The 19373-nt window shown below is 47.1% G+C and overlaps 1 protein-coding gene across 2 annotated transcripts; it reads right to left on the bottom strand.

Moving 5' to 3' along the window:
- Positions 1-1117: 1117 nt before the first annotated feature.
- VPS11 (VPS11 core subunit of CORVET and HOPS complexes) lies at positions 1118-19294 on the bottom strand. Of its 2 annotated transcripts, XM_030332562.1 has the most exons (17): positions 19146-19294; positions 11183-11390; positions 10451-10599; positions 10223-10358; positions 9512-9675; positions 8729-8976; positions 7836-8037; positions 7274-7425; positions 6036-6222; positions 5016-5162; positions 4704-4892; positions 4435-4596; positions 4070-4209; positions 3783-3985; positions 3488-3659; positions 1750-1972; positions 1118-1623 (listed from the first exon to the last, which is right to left on the bottom strand). In XM_030332562.1, exons 2-17 carry the CDS (start codon positions 11367-11369, stop codon positions 1459-1461), a joined length of 2826 nt encoding a protein of 941 aa, XP_030188422.1. In that variant the 5' UTR covers positions 11370-11390; positions 19146-19294; the 3' UTR covers positions 1118-1458. The 2 variants fall into 2 exon arrangements, with proteins under 2 accessions (XP_030188422.1, XP_030188423.1); XM_030332563.1 differs by lacking the exon at positions 19146-19294 and having other exon boundaries at positions 10451-10558; positions 11111-11373.
- Between the last annotated feature and the right edge of the window lie 79 nt (positions 19295-19373).

Below are 19373 nucleotides of genomic sequence, written 5' to 3'. Positions count from 1 at the left end.
GAGATCAAAGGTCATGCCCCAAGAAGGGGGGCGCCTGGGTGGCTCAGTCGGGTAAGTGTCTCACTTTAGCTCTTGGCTCAGGTCATGATCTCCCAGTTCGTGGGTTGGAGTCCCATGTTGGACTCTGCTGACAGCACAGAGCCTGGAGCCTGTTATGGATTCTGTGTCTCCCTCTCTCTGCCCCTCCCCCTGCTCACACTGTGTCTCTCTCAAAAAATAAACAAACGTGAAAAAAAAGACAACCCAAGTGGGAGTGCCGTTATAAATGGCACATAATTATTAGCGGGAAAAGTGCTGGAGAAAGTGCTTGTATTAATAACCATGCACTGAGTGCCCACGTGCTAACTACCACCAAGGAACTGGACACCCATTCGCGCCTCAGGCCTTCACAACAGCTATGCGCGATGTTGTCATTCCTAATGTACAGACGAAGAAACAGGTTCAGAGGAGGTAAGAGACAACCTAAATCAAACTAGGATTCAAACTTAGGTCAGCGGCCCCGAAGTCTGTATTCGTAGCCACTGCAAATACAGTTGTACTCTCCCTTTTCCACATACTACCTAAACTCTAAAGCACAATGTCCGAGTTACTTTTCAGCTGAGTAACAAGTAAGAGCAGTCTTCCGACACATTTGTAGGCAGACACGTAGCCAGACAAACTTCAATGGGCAGCTTCCAAGAGGTAGGAAAAAAAGCGTTTCAACCAAGGCCCTTCTATCTTATCACTTGGTACTAAATCCGGCAAGACACCAACCTATGCATAATGAAGGCAGGCTCAAACCCCAGGATTCCCACCAGAATCTGCCTCCTGCTTGAGTATTTTGTGCAAACAAGAGCCACTGAGACCAGCCAGACTAAAGAGCAGGCGCTAGTCTGGGGGCCTTGGTCCAGGTTGCTCCTGGAGCTCAGGTACCAGGCCTTTCGTCACTGAGGCTCTTCAGTAAACTGGTCTACTGGAGGCCACCAGCCCCACCCATTACTGGAATGAGGTCTTGTCAACCTAATCTTCAAAGAACCCTGCAAGGAGGGAATTGGAGTTCTACAAGAGCAGAGGGAAAGTACATCTTGCACAATTAAGAATCACCAGGAAGTCCCCAGAACAAAACCTTCAACCCCCAAACCATTATATTCTTTTATTTATAGACTCTGGGAGCAAGGACCCAAGCACAGCCTGGTGCCCTTGGATAGAGAACAAAGCAGCTATTGTCCACACTCAGAGGTTGCTGAGGTACCCTCCCCCGCTGGTCTGGAATGATCCACACTGCTCAAAAAGTCAACAGGAGGAATGGCGGGCTGGCCGAAGAAGGGAGAAAAAGTCCTCTTTAGTCCTGAGGGCTATGGCATCAGATCAGGGTGGAGTCCTGGGCATGTCTGCCTGACTCCTGTGCAACAGCCCTGCCTCTGTCCCCCATGTCCCTACTACTGTGCCTCCACTATCACACCCCTTCCCCTGAGCTGTTTAAGTGCCCCTCCTGGAGTGCATGAGCAAGTCCCGCTGCAGCCCAGCCTCCAGGCTTGCAGTCAGCCTGGCCGTGGGAGGGTCGGTCAGCAGAGTCAATTTGTTGAAAACCCCTCGGCCGAAGTAGTCAGCAATCACAGAGAAGCTATCGTTGGAGCACTTGAGCTGCAGGGAAAGAGGAGAGAAGAATCAGAACTGCAGGTGTCCTGTCCTGAGGAGGAGGAAAGAAAAGAAGCGAATGCTCCGGTGACTCTCCGTGAGTGGGGCAGTCATCTACCCACTCATGCCCACCTGGTGCTGGAACTGATCATGGAGATCGCGTTTCTGTTCCTGGGCCCGGATCATATCCATGACCTTCCGGTTTTCAGGGAGGCAGGTGGGGCAGTCAGCATCACTTTCCGAGTAACTCTCAAAGCAGTGCTGGTGGAAGGAGTGGCCGCAGAGAAAGTGGACCGAGGGCAGCTCCAAGGCACTGTTACAGATGCTGCACTTGGTCTTCTGGAAAATCTTCGGACTGCAGGCAAGGGAGACCAGAAAGGAGTGGCAAAGAGTGGGGGCAGAGCCAAGAGCCGGGTGCAGAGAGAAGGTGGCTGGAGTCGATGAGGGGTCCCTGTCGAGGGACTACAAGGTCTTGCTCTTAACCACCAAAAGGGAGTGAAATGAGGATGCCGCCCGGGGCCTGCAGAGTCTCAGCGTGCTTCCAGCAAGTCCGGCTAACCGGTTCAGTTTTCACAACCACCACTAAATTGTCTTTCACGGTTTTTAAAAATTTTTCACGTTTGTTTATTTTTGAGACAGAGGGAGCACACACACACGAGTGGGGGAGGGGCGGGGAGAGAAGGGGACAGAGGATCCGAAGCAGGCTCCGAGCTGACAGCAGTGAGCCTGACACGGGACTCAAACCCGTGAACCTTGAGATCATGACCTGAGCTGAAGTCGGACACAACCCGAGTGAGCTACCCAGGCGCCGTTTTTTTGTTGTTGTTTTTAATTGAAGTATAATTAACATACGTTACATTATTTTTGGGTGTACAACATGGTGATTGACAAGTCTGTGTGTTGCGCTATACGCTCACCACAAGTGTACCTACCATCTGTCACCACACAGCACGATTACCACACCGACTACGTTCCCTGTGCTGTACCTTTCATCCCCGTGACATTCGTTCCACAGCTGGGGAACTTGTACCTTTCAGATCTTTACTTAGACGTGATCCTTCCAGTGAGGACTTTCCTGCCACCTTATAAACGAGCGCGCGCACACACACACACAGCACCCCACTCCCCTTCTTAAACTAGTTTTCTCCTTAGACCTTATCACCATCTGACATACTGTAATATTTTGTTGAATGTATTCAGCGCCTGCCTACCTCTATGTTGTAAGCTCCACATGGCAGGGCTTTTTTCTGTCTGTGTTAAGATCAGTGCTTGCCGGGGCGCCTGGGTGGCGCAGTCGGTTAAGCGTCCGACTTCAGCCAGGTCACGATCTCGCGGTCCGTGAGTTCCAGCCCCGCGTCAGGCTCTGGGCTGATGGCTCAGAGCCTGGAGCCTGCTTCCGATTCTGTGTCTCCCTCTCTCTCTGCCCCTCCCCCGTTCATGCTCTGTCTCTCTCTGTCCCAAAAATAAATAAACGTTGAAAAAAAAAAAATTAAAAAAAAAAAAAAAGATCAGTGCTTGCCATCTGACTCCTGATTTTAGCTCAGGTCATGATCTCACAGCCCTCCCCTGCTCTCGCCCTCTCTCCCTTTCCCTCTCTTAAAAAAAAAAAAAAAAAAAAAAAAAAAATGTGTCTTTAGAAAAAAATACAGACTCATAAAAAGAAAAACACCTGCTGCAAGTTAACATCCTCCAAAAACCTAATAAATAACGATCTATGGAATAAACCATTCTTTGGAATTCTTCCATTAAAACAGATCTTCAAAAATGCAAAGTTTGAACATATTTTCATACAATCCTCTATGAAAAGTATTTAATGACACCCAGTGAAGAACAAGATTATCCCCCCTCCACATATCTAGTCGCCAAGTACCTCGCCTTGAGCTCCTGGATCTCCTGGCGGATGCGGGTGGTCTCCTCTCGGTACCGTCGCACCCGGAGCTCGTCCTGTGCAATCTGCTGGCTCTGTTTCTGTAGTTTTTGGACCAGGTAGTCCCGGATGACAGACAGGGTGGCTGTGGAGTTGTGGGCCAGAGTCTGCACCACTGAGATTGGGCCCGGAAGGAAACAAGACAGTGAACCGAGCAGCACCCTCTCGATAGAATGGAAGCGCCCCTGCCCCAGAGCTGTGGGCAGCCTGCACCCCTCCCTACCGCCCTCTGAAGTACCTAGAAGCGGTGGCATGAGGTTCTTGCTCTCGATGTGCTTGAGCACGGCCGCCACATACTCCTTGCAGTCCTCCTCCTTGCGGGCAAAGTAGCTGAGTGCCTGCTCCCACAGGGACGGCTCCTGCTCCCCGTGGCGCTCGCACACAGCAATCACCTGCCGGTACTGCTCATGCTGCATGTGGTAGTGCATGATCTGCTGGAACCTGGGGCCGGGGCAAGGCGCACCTCAGTGGCTGTCCCTGGAAAACCGGATCCTCCCCCTTCCCTGAAGTTGCCCCAAATCTTACAGCTTCCCCTGCTCATAGAGGTAAAGGACCCCATCCTGGAAGTCGTGCATCTGGCAGAGGACCAGGGCCTTGTCAAAGACGTCGCAGAAGCGGCCGCTCTTCAGCAGGGAGATGGCCTCTGCATGAAGCTTCTCTTTGACCTAGGGAAGGAGGGTAGAGTTGCTGGGCATAAGGGGGAAAAAAATCACAAAGCTCTCTTGTGACAAGGCAAGTCAACTGCCTCTTCGATCGCCTCTTCACGGAGGAACCAGTCAGCCCCCAAGGGTGAGGGGTCACTGGTCTAAAGAATGCAGCAAAAGGCAACCACAAAAGATGGAAGGGCTGTCTTTTCTCCAGCATCTGCTGCAGCTTTCGCCAGGCCTCACCTGTGGATCTTTCTCATGGGCCCAGTTCTGTAGCCGCAGCTCGAGGAGTGTGTCATAGATGCCCTGCGGGGAGTCAGGCTGTACTTCACTCATGTGTTCTAGGAAAGCTTTCAACTCTCGAGGGTTGTTGGCAAAGATGGGGATGAACTCCTCTGAGTTGGCCTAGGATGGCAAGGGAGGAGAGAGGAGGCCGAGTGAGTGGGTGTGGTATCCATGAGGCCCCGGAAGTGATCCCTGTTGTCCAAAAGCCATTCTCCTTGACGTCTCACCCTGCAGCCTGGAGCCTCCCTGTCACCTCGGCCTTCGAGGCTAGGCTGATAGTCGGTACACAGTCCCTTCAGCAACTGGGTCGTCTGCTCTGGTATGTGGTGCATGAGGATCTTGCCATAGCGTTTCATGTTGCTCTCTGCCTGCTCAAAAGGCAGCTTGCCGATGTACCGAAGGGCTTCCTGATAATTCTGTGGAGAGGTAAGGGCAGAGTAAGCGCATGCTCCTGCCTTCCCACCAGGAAGTACTTTCATCATTCCGGGGATGTCCTGGAAAAAGAACAGGTCTCTGTCTGGGTCAAGAGTCTCACTTACTTTAATGTCCTCTAGCTGAATCTTTAAGTACCACTCATGATGTGCATGGTTCTCAGCCAAGTAGAGGGCATGGGAGTAGTAGCCAGCCTGCCGGAGGACCTTGATGGCTGTCTCCACATCAAAGTGGACTTCGCTCTCACTCTTGGTCTGCCAGGGAGACGTCAGACAAAATCATTCACAGAAAGGTTGTGGTTGGGGAAGGGAGAGGAAACCTGCATCTGAGACCAGATTCTTTTTTTTTTTTTTTTTTTTTTTTAACACAAACTCTAGGCCCAATGTGGGGCTTGAACTCACGACCTGGAGATCTAGATTTGCATGTTCTACCAACTGAGCCAGCCAGGTGCCCCCTGACAGATTCTTTTAAATTTTTTTTTTTTTCCAACGTTTATTTATTTTATTTGGGACAGAGAGAGACAGAGCATGAACGGGGGAGGGGCAGAGAGAGAGAGGGAGACACAGAATCGGCAACAGGCTCCAGGCTCTGAGCCATCAGCCCAGAGCCTGACGCGGGGCTCGAACTCACGGACCGCGAGATCGTGACCTGGCTGAAGTCGGATGCCCAACCGACTGCGCCACCCAGGCGCCCCTGACAGATTCTTAAGATAACAATAAAGTTGCGGCCGGGAGGGTTGGAGACAAAAAAAAAAATTAAAGAAAGTCCATGGTTTTAAAACACTAGGTTCTCCTACTTCTCAGTAAGGTTTTAAGAGCTAAAGTCTTCCTCTTCCCCTACTATTACAGGGACACCTCTGGGGACCCAGGGGCCCACCACTGTTAATTCCCTGAGCTTACATACCCTCAAAAGTTCAAGCATCAAAAAACAAGAGGGAGACGGGAGAGAACTAGCAGGAAAGGCTATTCCTCTTCCCAGTTTATAGACCAGAGGGTCCTGGTCCCCAAATAAGGTGAGCCCTTTCTTCTCCCTGCATCTGCTGAAAAAGGGGCAAACCCTGGTAAAGCCACCTCCCGCTCAGTGGGGCCCTCGGGGAATCTACCACCACCACCACCACCACCCTGCACCTTGATGAACTCCTCTAGCTTCGAACTGTCCTTGAGCTTGGTATAGCAGTTGAGCAGCAGGGTCGTGTGGTCAGCATTGGCCAGGGACTGCCGGTGCAGGGTCTGTAGGTAGGCGGTCAGGTTGTGGATGCGCTGGGCATCCAGAAACTTGCGGATCACATAGGATGGCTCCAACTTTCCAATGGTTCTAGAGAGACACGTGCATCAAACAGCATCTGGATCAGCGTACTTCTCTTTCATGTGCCTAGGCATCACTTGCAGATCCTCAGCACGTCTGGGGGGAGGCCTGTGAATCTGTATTTCTAACAAGACCTGGATGATATCAATGCTACTAGACTGCAGACCACATGAGATGCAAGGCTAACACAGCACTGGTTCTTAAATATGGCTGAAGATAGGAATTCTAGAAAGGTAGAGAGGCCAGACAGGTTCACACCACCTCTTAGTAGGGCAGAAAATTTCAAGAATTAGGGTTTCTTCAAGGGAAGAAACTGTAGAAGCCAAGAGATGAATACCCTTTCCCTTTAAAGAATCAAATCAAGGGGCGCCTGGGTAGCTCAGTCGGTTAAGTGTCTGCCTTTGGCTCAGGTCATGATCTCATGGTTCATGAGTTTGAGCCCCCCATCGGGCTCTCTGCTGCCAGTGCAGAGCCCGCTTCAGATCCTCTGTCCTCATCTCTCTGCCCCTCCCCCACTTGTGCTGTGTCTCTCAAAAGAAACAAACAAACAAATCAGATCAAAATGAATTTTTTTTTTTTAAACTAAGCTTTGTGCCCAATGTGGGACTTGAACTCATGATGCTGAAATCAAGAGTCGTGTGCTCTACCAACTGTGCCAGCCAGGTGCCCTAAAAATGAATAGTAACAAAGGCCAGCCTAAACAAGAACGGGTACCTGGCTGGCTCTGTCAGTAGAGCATGTAACTCTTGATCTCTGGGTTGTGAGTTCAAGCCTCACATTGGGTGTGAAGCCTACTTAAAAAATATAGATACACAGGTAAAAACAAAATAAGGTTTAAAACAAGAGATACTCATCAGCTCCACTGCACCCTGGTCATGTAATATTTGACCCTAAATGTTCCCTTTACGGTGAACTGTACCAACTTCTCACCCAGGCCATCACAGTTTCTGCAGGGAAAAAGAATGGCTCCTTTTGGTGGAGTCCACTCCCCTAACCCAAGCCTAGGTGTTAGTCTATCTGGCTGCATTCAGAGCTATATCCTAAAGCACCCAAGACTAACCGGATATACTGTTGAACAGCCCCATCGTGGTTGCCCTTGCTGTAGAGATGGTCCCCATACTGCATGAAGATCTGGGCCAACCCATCACTATCTAGGTGCTGGCTCTTGGCCAGGTTAATGGCCATTTCAAATAGGTTCTTCTTAAACAGCATCTGCAAGGGGAGAGAGATTAGAAAATTACTAGAAGCAGTCCTCAGGAGACACCCTACCAGAAAGCAGCTACAACACACAAGCCAGACGGTCCTGGATTTCTGATCTGCCTAGATCCTAGACAGGGCAAGACCTCTCAGATACCCCGAAGTCCAACATGGCCTTACTTTCCAAGGCTCTCTGCGGACAGAATGGACCCTGAGAGTGGACTCAGGCTCTCAGCCATTACTTTACTCTTAAAACCTCATCCCAGGCCATTTACCTTGTAATTCGGCCCTAAAGGAGCTAGGTAAGGCTGTGCCCCAAAGGGAAGGAAACACCCTGGCCAAGGTGACTTGGCCTCCAAGAGGAGCCTGTTCCTACACCTGCGTCTGGGTGCCCGTGGCCAGCTCTGGAAATCTGGTGGCCTTGCCTCCAGTTTGGTCTGTGTGTCCTTCTCCTGCAGCGCGTGGACCCGCCCATCCCGCGTCAGCACGTACAGGGAGCCCCACTCAGCAAGAACGTCCACTACGTCCTCAAAGACGGCACTATAGGCTATGAACTTGTTGCACAGGTCGTAGATGTTGAGGATCTGCTTGTCGGAGCTCTGGGAGTCCCTACTGGTAAACTCTGACCTGTGTGGGAAAGAAAAAGCACCAGCTATTTGCACCAGCTCCTCTTTCCATGACAACTTTGGTGCTGCCTACTCTGCCCAGAACAAATCACCCTCTGGCCCCTCTAGCAGCATATCCCATAAATGCAGCATTGCATGGGCAGTTGTAGGAAGAGAACACATAGACCTGATCGTACCTTTCAGGATCCTACCATTAACATAAGGGGTGGCTTAAAAAATTAAGAACATCCAAACACCCATTCATATAATTAGCCCCTGGTATATGTGAGATACTGCGCTTAGTGCTGACTGAAGATAAACACTGACACGGATCATTTCCATCATGAGGAAGAGCCTGCCACCCCTTTTCAGGTGGCTCAGAATAAAAATACTGTGTCCTGCATTCCCCAGCCCTTTATAGCTTCTCCACTGTTCATTTCCTTGTTCCGCCACCCAGTGTGTTTTGACTGAAGAGTAAAAAAAACAAAAACAGGTCAAAAATTCCCTGGGGCGTTCTAGGGCACTTAGCAAATACCTGTAGCAAAAATACATTTTTTCAGTAAAAATGTTACAACTGAATCTAAGTGTGAGGACAATGTACAGAAAACCAAAGTAGCAGACTGACAGGATTGGGGTATTAGGATTTTAAAATCATGCTAATTCTGGCGAACAAGTGGAGCCTTCTCCCTTTCCCTTCCCCCTGGAGTCCTTACTTGGGAGAAACCTTCCGGTCACGGGAGACAATGACAAGGTAGCCTCTAAACCAGTGAGCAATGAGTTTATGGCCCTCGAAGGCAAAGCAGGGCCCACGTTCATCAGGCTGGTACAAGTAGACACATTCGTCTCCAGCCACTATGAACTGCAGGTCCTGAGAAGGGTCGCTTAGAGCTGAGCAGCGCAGGCCACAACCATGGGTGTCCAACTCCACACGAGGGTAGTCCTTTCCAGAAACTATATAGGACTGCAAGAAGAAAGGCGTTAACAGGCTCCCTTTCAGGAGGGGGCATCTAAGCCTTCCCAAAGGTATTCCCATCTCCATACTGGCTCTCTTTCTTTTTGACTCTTAGCACCCTAACACTTTCCCTGGCTCCTTGCTTTGTCCATTACCATCACCCACATTTTCTCCCTCTGTGTGTATGGGCACTAACTACAGGAAAACTGCCACTACAAGAAATGCAATAATTTTGAACTTTTACCAAGACCATACTTGGGAGTAGACTGTTAGAAATTAAGAGCATCAGACACCAACAAAGTAAAATAACTTGTCCGATGTTACTTAACAAGTTAGGGGAAAAAAAGCAGGTCTTTCACTACAAGCCCATTGTTCTTTTCCTAACTCTGACTCTTCCTTGCCTCTTAAGTGAAAAAATAAAACATTAAGCTGGGCAAATGACTCAAGGCTACATGATGAAGAGTTTAAGAACCCTGCCTCTCATCATTTCCTTATCGTAGGCCCCTTTCTTGCCTGCCCCTAACAGTGCAGGCCCCCATCATACCTGAACATTCTCAGTTGTCACAACAAACAAATGAGTGGTCTTTCCCGCTTGGCGAAACGCCAGTCCAGTAACAGGATAGTTGCCCTTGTGCAGAATCTGGGTCTTGCTATGCCGGTCCCGTGTGATGTCTCCTTTGTTCAATGTAACACTGCCATCTGTGAAACCTGTAGGGGACCAGGAAACAGCACTTCATTGAGGCTGAAAAGATCAGGGAGCACAGAAGGGGAAAAAGACCATTTAAGGCACTTGTTAGAAGTGACAAGCTTTCAGGGTGCTTGGGTGGCTCAGTCAGTTAAGCATTTGACTCTTGATTTCGGCTCAAGTCATAACCTCATGGTTTGTGGGATTGAGCCCTGTGTCGGGCTCTGTGCTGACAGCATGGAACCTGCTTGAGATTCTCTCTCTTTCCCTCTCTCTCTCTGCCCCTCTACCTGACTCGTTCTCACTCTCAAAATAAATAAACTTAAAAAAAGAAGTAACAAGCTTTCTCCTTATATCTAACTCTTCCAATGGTTAACATAAAAATCGGTGCACACAGGCTCTTTTTCAAAGAACGAAACTAAATGCTTTCCCGCTCCAAACTTTACTATCTCAAAGGCCTTAGTTCAGTATAAAGTGGTCTCATTAAAACAATGAAGACAAGCTGCAAAAGCAACTCTGAAGAAAATCTATAAAAACCACGGAGTGTTAGCTTTGCCTTCTTCCGCTTACCAATGGCCATAAAGTTGAGATTTTCATGGACAGTCAAACAAGACACAACAGTTGGCTCTGTTCCTGGGATGGCAGGGAAGATGCGAGTGCAGAGTGGATTGCCACCATCTCTCTTTTCCAGGTTCCAGATTTTTACCTGTGAACAGACCTCAGATATGTGAATACTACTCACCCTCCAACAGCCATTCCCAGGGCCTGGGCCTTTCCCACTTCCTTTCTGGGACTCACCAGGGGGTTGATGCCTTCTTCATCTTCACCAACAGATGCCAAAATATTGTGCTGCTTCAGCTGATATAGGTGTGTCACCCGTAGTTTGTAGGCTTGGAAGCCTGTAAGCTGTAGAGAGCGGGGCAAGAACCAGATTTGGCCTTCCATATGTGTAGAATAGTCAAGGAACCTCCTTTCCAAAGAGAGAGACTTCTATTTAGACCAGATCCCAGACAACTACTAACATATATTATTTAATCTCTCTCAAATTTTCAAGAATTTCTCCACATATTATCTCCTAAAAGTTCTCCATCTTAAAAACAGTGAAAACGGAGACCAGAGTTTAGTAGCAACAATATGAAGAACAAAGCAGCAAACTTCTAGTCTCATGTATCTCCTTGCCCACAATTTGGGCAGGAGAGATCATGCCACCTTACACATTCATCTTGTAAAACCAACCTGCATGCGCTGTTTAGATCTTAAAAATAACCTTGCCAAACTGGTATCTTACACCTCTTTCACAGAGAAGTAAATGGAAGCCCGAAGAGGTTGCCTTGCCCACGATTGCTCAGTTGGCAACAAGTTACAGAACGGACTTCCTCCTTTCTTCCCTCAGGCCACAGAAGGAGCCACTGGGCGCCCACCTAAAGGAAAGTGTCACGTAACACGAACCCCTCTGACCGACAGATTCCATCCCAGCTGGATCTCTTCAGGGATCCGGGGAGGGAACAGACAGCTCCAGAGGAAGGATATCTCCAAAGACGAGGCTCCCTCGGCCTGAGTCGCAGACAGTGATGCCAGGAGGAAGGCAAAGGAACTTAGAAGCAGCGGGCCCTGAGGCAGGTGCAGCCGCGGGAGCAGCCCCATCGTTGCCCAGCGGCTCCTTCACCAGCTCCTTGTCGAAGAAAACGAAACGCCGCCACTGCAGGTAGGCCGCCATCTTGGCCGAAGGTCCCCGCCTCTTGGAGAGAGGTCATGTGAGAGTGGCGGGAGGATCACGTGAGCCGACGGCTTCCTGGGGCCTGAGTGCACATGCGCCCTGGCGGCCAGGTGACAGCTTCCCGCGGCGGGGAGAGTGGGCGGGGCCGCGTGAGGTAGGACTCCCCGCCGGTCCCTCGCCCCGCAGTTGGCCTGTTTACCGGCTCTGTACCTGCGCTGGCTAAAGTGCTTCTGAAGTGCTGGACCCTTCACCTCTTTGAGCATCAGTTTCCTCCTTTATTAAATTCGTGGGCACTGAAGGATCAAGATGAGGAATATCACACGCCTTAATTGTAACCCACTGTGCTCAAGCGGATTATGACCTACGACGGTTTTGAGGCATGAATAAACCAATGTATATGAAACTGGCTTTTCAGCTGTAGGAGCGGAGACATAAAGTTAGAAGTTTGTGTCTGCAACGAGATACGGATTGCGCACCACAATCAGTGTCTTACGTTCATTTTTGTGTCCCTCTGTCAGTGTGGCATGAATTAGACATGTAAAATCTGTTTCTTAACGAAGCTAGGAAATACTTGTGGGGCAGGAACTCTCAAGAACGTGGGCTTTTTTTCCCTTTCCGTAGTGGGAGGGTATGGGACATAAGCCGAACGTGGGAAAAGGCCTGGAAGTGGCAGCTCTGGGAGCTGAGTCATTTAACAAGTGGCAAGTGTCTAAGATATTCCGTGGCCACCCACCATTTACATCTCTGGCTAAAGCAAGTGTTCCTGGGGAAAACTGTAGGTGTACACTTTGGCGTCACAAGGAGCTCTCTCTGTACAGGAGTGACAGTCATTTTGAGATCCTACGGACATATGAAAAAGTGACCATGTGGTATCTGTGAAGTTTGTTTTTGCATCTCTCTCCCCCACAGCTTTTTATTTCCAGAAAATGTTATCTTTATTCCCACCAGCTGGAGATCCCAGAACGCGGGGGCTGTGTTTTGTTTACCATGACCAGTCCTAACAGAGCCCGGTAGAGGCTTTGTGTTTGGTTGAAGGAATAAATGTGGATGATTTTCCTCTTCCCCCCGCCTCTCCTCAATCTGGTTGACGGGAAAGGTAGTGTCCATTTGCTAAAGAGATAAGTGAGGAGAAGAAACTGTATAGCACATAGATTTCCTGACTTCTAGCTCAGATTTCTTTCCTCTTTCACAGTTTCAACATCTAAACCCATGTGCAGAAGTATAAATGGGGAGTAGCCTGGACCCACTTTCACCTGCTGAGTATATTTTGTACTACTCATTGGGATTTTTGCAAGTGTGTTACATCAATCGTTAAGACTACGAATAACATGTTAAAAGAAGTGATGTGGGGGGCACCTAGCTGGCTCAGTTGGTGGAGCATGTGACTCTTGATCTCAGGGTCATGAGTTCAAGCCTCATGTTGGATGCAGAGTTTACATTAAAAAAAAAAAAGCAGTGATGTGAGGACAAGGGGTGAAGGATGGGTGAAATAGATAAAGGGGATTAAGAGGTATTTACAAAAAAAAAAAGAGAGAGGGATGTAATGTACAACATAGGGAATACAGTCGATAATATTGCACAAACTTTGTATGGCCACAGATGGTTTACTGGATCTATGTGGTAACCATTTTGTAATGTATATAAACACCACGTACACTTGAACACAAGGTTGTACATAAGTCACTTTTCAAGAAAAGAAAACAAGCAATGTGAAATATAGAGACGTGAACAGCAGAGTGGCATCTTTATTGTTGACTTAGGTGCTCCCCCTACTGTCTAACAGCAGAGGTCCAGAGTTTTCCTACTTCCTATTTGAACCTGGGAAGGCCTATGCCCATTTGGTCTTATTGATGAGGGTACAAAGGCAGGGATTGGTGACCCACTGCACTTCTTCAGACTCACTGCCTTCCTTCCCTTCCTCCTTTAGACAAACATGTATCAAGTACTCACTATCCCTGCAATTGTACTAAATGCCCAGAATATAAATATGAACAAGAGGTGGTTCTTGCCCTTTAGGGAGCTCAACCACCAACATGGGAGACAGACATAGGAATGACTGCCAGTAACCAGCCCTGAATTTCATACAATTAATTATACCTAACAGAGTGCTTTCACTTTTTATGGACTTTCCTAGCAACCATCTGCAGAAGTATCATTATCTCCGGTGAGAAACGGGAGTCTCTATGAGGTTCAAGTGACTCTCTGGGCAAGCACATCAAAGTTCTTCAGTTCCCTAACCTTTAATTAGATGCTTTTCTGGAGTGTGAAGCTAGGCTGTACTTGTCAGAACATACACCAGGATTTGTCTTTTTGTTATACTTGTCTGAATCCAGGAACTTCAGTATAGTGAGGAAGATAAGCAGAGGAACTACACAGAAAATGATGTACTAATTGTTACAGTTCTGCATTTGGAGAACTTTGAGTTCTGAAGGGACTAAAGAAGCAATTCAAGTCTTTAGCTTGAAATTAAAGGGATCGCAACTCAGAATCAAGGATTGCCTAGCAACGGCCTCTCTTTTCTGCATTAGCAAAATGCTGCCCATGATGTATAAAACAGTCATATTCACTGGAGCAAAACAGGAACTTTTCTTGTTTTGGCTTCAAACTTTTATTTTCTATCAGGTTTTGTTTTTTTGTTGTTTTTTTCCTGCCTCATGTGGCTCTCTGGGGTAGAAAACCATTTTTTAGACTACTGAAAAGTCTGGGTTTTTTTCTCTTAACCCCTAAAAGGCTATCAAAAGTTTCCACCTGGGGCGCCTGGGTGGCGCAGTCGGTTAAGCGTCCGACTTCAGCCAGGTCACGATCTCGCGGTCCGTGAGTTCGAGCCCCGCGTCAGGCTCTGGGCTGATGGCTCAGAGCCTGGAGCCTGTTTCCGATTCTGTGTCTCCCTCTCTCTGCCCCTCCCCCGTTCATGCTCTGTCTCTCTCTATCCCAAAAATAAATAAACTTTAAAAAAAAAAAAAAAAGTTTCCACCTTAGCAACAGGACAGCTAAAGTTTCCGCTTCAGCAACAAACTCAGAGGTCTCCCCATACAGGTTCCAAAGTTACAGGGAAACAGGAGGAAGCAATTAGCTCATTATTGATTGTGAAAATCTGGCCAAAAAAAAGGGGGGGGGGAAGGGAAATTCCCCATGAACTTGGCAAAGCACTTAACCAAGCTTTTAACAACTGCAGTAGTGCCCATTTTTAAGTTGTATTTCTCTAGAGTAATAATAAAAACAAGTGGTTAACTAACGTGTACTTGGTGCTTAGGATGTTCCAAGCACTCTACTAAGCACTTTACCCCCTTGTACATCAACCTTGTGAGGCATGTACCAGCATGTCGCTTTTAATGTGGAAATTGAGGCTCAGGAAAGCTAAACAACTTGCCTAGAGTCACACAAGTAGGAAGTAGTGCTTGCAGGCAAATCCAGGTCTGTCCAATTCTGAAGCCCCATATTCTGGGTGCTTGATTTATTTTTTAAACAATATTTATTTATTTTTGAGAGAGAGCGACACAGAGCATGAGCAGGGGATGGGAAGGTAAACATAGAATCCGAAGCAGGCTCCAGGCTCTGAGCTGTCAGCTCGAACCCACAAGCCATGGCATCATGACCTGAGCCGAAGTCGGACACTCAACCGACTGAGCCACCCAGGCACCTCTGGGTGCTTGATTTAAATTTTTGTTTTTAGAAGTCAATTCCATAAATTTGTTCATAAATCTGAGTGATTTTCTAGGTGTTCGTGAAATCACAGAATTCAAGAACACAAAAAGCCTTGCTTTCTCTGGACACATAATCATTCCCATCTCAATGCAAACTGGGAAATGTCCCCAGTACTTTGTCTCCTCATCCACTCCTCACTCCATCCAATTCAAATTCATAATACCAGGACTGGAGAATTGCATCAGTATTTTTTTCCAATGTTTTTTAGTTTTATTTATTTTGAAAGAGAGAATCCCAAGCAGGCTCTGCATTCCTCAGTGTGGGGCTCAAATTCATGAACAGTGAGATCATGATCAGAGTCGAAATCAAGAGTCAGATGCTTAATCAACTGAGCCACCCAGGCACCTCTGTAACCTTAACAGTATTATTAAAGATACAGGGGCTGTCATTCACTGCTGTTGGTAGGGCATATGGTAAACTTTTCTGGAGGGCAACTCGGCAATATGTATCAAATGCCTAAAGAGGAATTTAAGCCTGCATAGGCACTTCTAGGAATTTATCCTAAGTAGATTATAGGGGACAGATTTGCATAAATATCTGTCAATAAAAGTGTCTACTGCAATTTTATAATAGAAGGGAAAAAAGGAAGCAACATAATTGTCAAATACTAATGTTGGTAAATAAAATTATTGTAGTTCTTTATACAAATCTATAAGAATAGCCACTGAAAATTCTGTAGAGGAAAAATGACATAGGAAAATTAACGGAATTACAGTCACAAAATATTATCTCCATTAAAGTTTAAAGTGTGTGCATATACATCAGAATGCTAAGTGTTTAATTTAAAAAATGGAATTGTGGGTGATTTTTATTTTACTATTTGTTTTTCCTATGTTCTTCAGTTTTCTTCAATCACATTTCTTTCGTAATTCTAAAATCATTGGTGAAGAAAGAAAATAAAAACAAAAACAAAAAAAAAAACTTATCTAGGTACAGCCTCTCCTGCTAAAAGTGAGTTTTCCCCTGTCTCAGGGTTCCAGCAAAATCAAACCTTCTAGTCTTTTGAGTGACACAAAATAACTTCTAAAAATTTTCTAAAATAACTTCTAAAAATTTTATTAAGGTATAACATATATAGAAAAGCAAACATACCATGGCCCATTAAATTTTCACAAAGCCATTGCAACCAGCATGGTAACCAGAGCGCGGCAAGCACCCCCAAGAAGCGTGTTATGTCCTCTTCTAAACACAAGCACCCCACAGGGGTAAGGACCGTCTCCACCTCTATCACCATAGCTTAGTTTTGCCTGGTTTTAAACTTTATATAACTGAAATCATAAAGTATGTACCCTTTAGCTTCTGGCTTCTTTCACTCAGTATTAGCTTTGTGGGCTTTAGTTAAGTCACAGACTGTAATCATAGACCATTTTCATTGCTGTATAGAATTATATTGTGTGAATTCACCACAATTTATTTACCGATCCAACTATTTTTTTTATTTTGAGAGAGAGAGAGAGAGAGAGAGAGACAGAGACAGAGAGAGAGAATCCCAAGCAGGCTCTGAGCTGTCAGTGCATAGCTCAACACGGAGCTTGATCTCACGAACCATGAGATCATGATCTGAGCTGAAATCAAGAGTTGGATGCTTAACCGACTAAGCCACCAAGACACCCCTACCCATCCAACTATTGATAGGCATTTAGGTAATATTCAATTTGGGGCCGTTATGAATAAAGCTATTACAAACAGTCTCTTAGTGAATATATATAAACATTACCTAAACCTAAGATGGAAGTTGCTGAATGACAACTAATTTTATTTATTTATTTATTTTAACGTTTATTTATTTTTGAGACAGAGAGAGACAGAGCATGAACGGGGGAGGGGCAGAGAGAGAGGGAGACACAGAATCGGAAGCAGGATCCAGGCTCCGAGCCATCAGCCCAGAGCCCGACGCGGGGCTCGAACTCACGGACCGTGAGATCGTGACCTGAGCTGAAGTTGGACGCTTAACCGACTGAGCCACCCAGGCGCCCCGACAACTAATTTTTAAAATTCTCCTGAACCAGGATGTTTGTCCTGATTAACACTGCCCTCAGCACATGATGTAACATGCATGGTTTATAACGTATGCACATGCTCCTGCTAAATGTGTTCACTTTAATCTTCTGACAGTTGCACATGTCCTGCAAGATGGCAACTTTAGGGTTTCTGCTCAGGTTGGGGGAAGCGATGTAGTCCTCAAATGTTATTAACATGTTGTTCTAAGTGAAAACTAGTGAATTCAGCTGCCTTCATCAATCTAAATCAGGTGTTTTACCTTAACATTTTCCCATCATTTTACAACTTGTTCTTGTGAAACACTAGGGTCCTCTCTGGTCAGAAAACAAAACAGGTGACTCTCCAGAGCACTTGCACCTGCCGCACCTCCAAGGGGACAGATACCCAGGTCGAAAACCGTAGCTGCAGCAAAACTGTACTCCCACCAAGGATAACCCGAGGATGGGAGCTCATTTAGGAGCAGATCAAACTGACCTTCTTAGTGTCCCAATTTGCACACATTCAATAGGTTTTTAATAAGTACTGAGGAGCGCCTGGGTGACTCAGTCGGTTGGACGTCCAACTTCAGCTCAGGGCATGATCTCGAGGTTCATGAGTTCGAGCCCCACATCGGACTCTCTGCTGTTGCCTCAGAGCCCGCTTCAGATCCTCTCCCCCTCTCTCTGCCCCTTCCCCTCTCGCTCTCAAAAAATAAACTAAAAAATAAATAAATAAGTACACTGAAACCATAAACATGTTTCCCAACAGACTGACTTTTCCAAAGGCAAGGACATGGTCATCCCCATCTCTGGAATCCCACACCTAGTGCAATGCTTATAACTGACAGAGGCCCAATAAATATTAGAAATGAATAATCTGTTTGAAATGGATGGAATCTATCCTACCAGACTGCTACCCAAAAGTTGGGTCAGTCATACAGTAACAAAATCTTTCTCTGTGGAACTGAAATGACAACTTAGCATGTCTCATAGAGCTGAAACGACAACTTAGATATCCATCACTGTGACTGGCCAACCCCCGTGCTATGGAATGTTCTACAGCAGTAAACAATGAGGTGAATCTTTACACACTGATCCGGAAAACGTTCCGTGATACGTTATTACTTTCAAAAAAAGGGGGAGAAAATGCAAGCTGCAAACAAACTTCATTATACAACATTTTATCATTTAAAAAGAAAGCAAAAGCTACAGATTTCAACAAATGTCCGTAAACGCCCAGGAGGAGGCCTGGAAGGTTACACACCACACTGTTAACAGTAGATAATTCCAGAAAGAGTGAGACTGAGCATGGTATCAGAGGGATTTATTTCTCCTTATTTCTACCAAGGTCTCCATACGAAGACTGAACAGTCCACAAAGGGAAGAAAAATAGACCTCTCCCTGATACTACCAGTAGATGTGTTTATCTTTCAAGTACAGACACCTGACTACCCTGCCTCCCTAAGCATCATGAAAAATGTAGGGAAAGGAACAGGTAAGAGTTCCTTAAACAAGTCCTGGCCGTTACAGCCAGGACCTTCTAGGGAACCTTCTGCGAAGGGAGGCTAGGAGTCGATTTCGGAAGAGGGAGGATACAGGAGACCGATTTTCCACATTTAAGAAAAGTGCGCTCAGGTCAATAAAACGGGGCTGGGGGTGGGGGTGGGGCAGGTTGAAAAAAGAAAAGTGAGCTCTCCAAGCGCTGTGCACACTTCCATTAGGCTATGAAGTACACAGAAGGGAGGGAGGAGCGCCAAACCTGCCCGAGATACTTGAATTCTGACAGAAGCGGGAAAAAAGAAGATATACAAGATTTAAAGGAACGGAAACATGAGGTGATGCATTTATGCTCAGTTGATCACAGCCTCATAGATAAAAGTGTCTTCTGCGTGCAGCGCTTTCCATTTTGGAATATTCTGTCTCAGAAAAATGGGTCTTAGAGTAAGGGGTCCAGGCCAAGTTCGGTTATCTCTGTCCCACCAGCGAAGATCTGTCTTGGTGTCTTTAAGGTGAAACGAAGGTGGGGGTGGACCAAGCCTGAAGCGTAGCCATTCTGGATTTCTATCCGAAGCCTAAGCAGTTCAATACCAACCAGCAAGCGAGAGCCTCTTCCGCGTGGCTGCGGAGGGGATGCCGGTCATTCCTGCTCCTCGGCCGGGGCTCCCCTGGTGACCGGAGTAAGGGGACCGACTGCGGGACTGTCCGGGTGCTCACTTGCACCGGGCACGAGTCACTCCCGACACCGGCAGTCCGGCATCCAGCGCCGAGGCCGGAAAGGTCCCGGAACGCACCGGGGCGCGCGCCGGGCCCCATGACGTGG

This window comes from Lynx canadensis, chromosome D1 (genome assembly GCF_007474595.2).
Source record: "Lynx canadensis isolate LIC74 chromosome D1, mLynCan4.pri.v2, whole genome shotgun sequence".
Classification (NCBI taxonomy): Eukaryota; Metazoa; Chordata; class Mammalia; order Carnivora; family Felidae; genus Lynx; species Lynx canadensis.
This window is presented reverse-complemented; position numbering and strand designations above follow the sequence as displayed.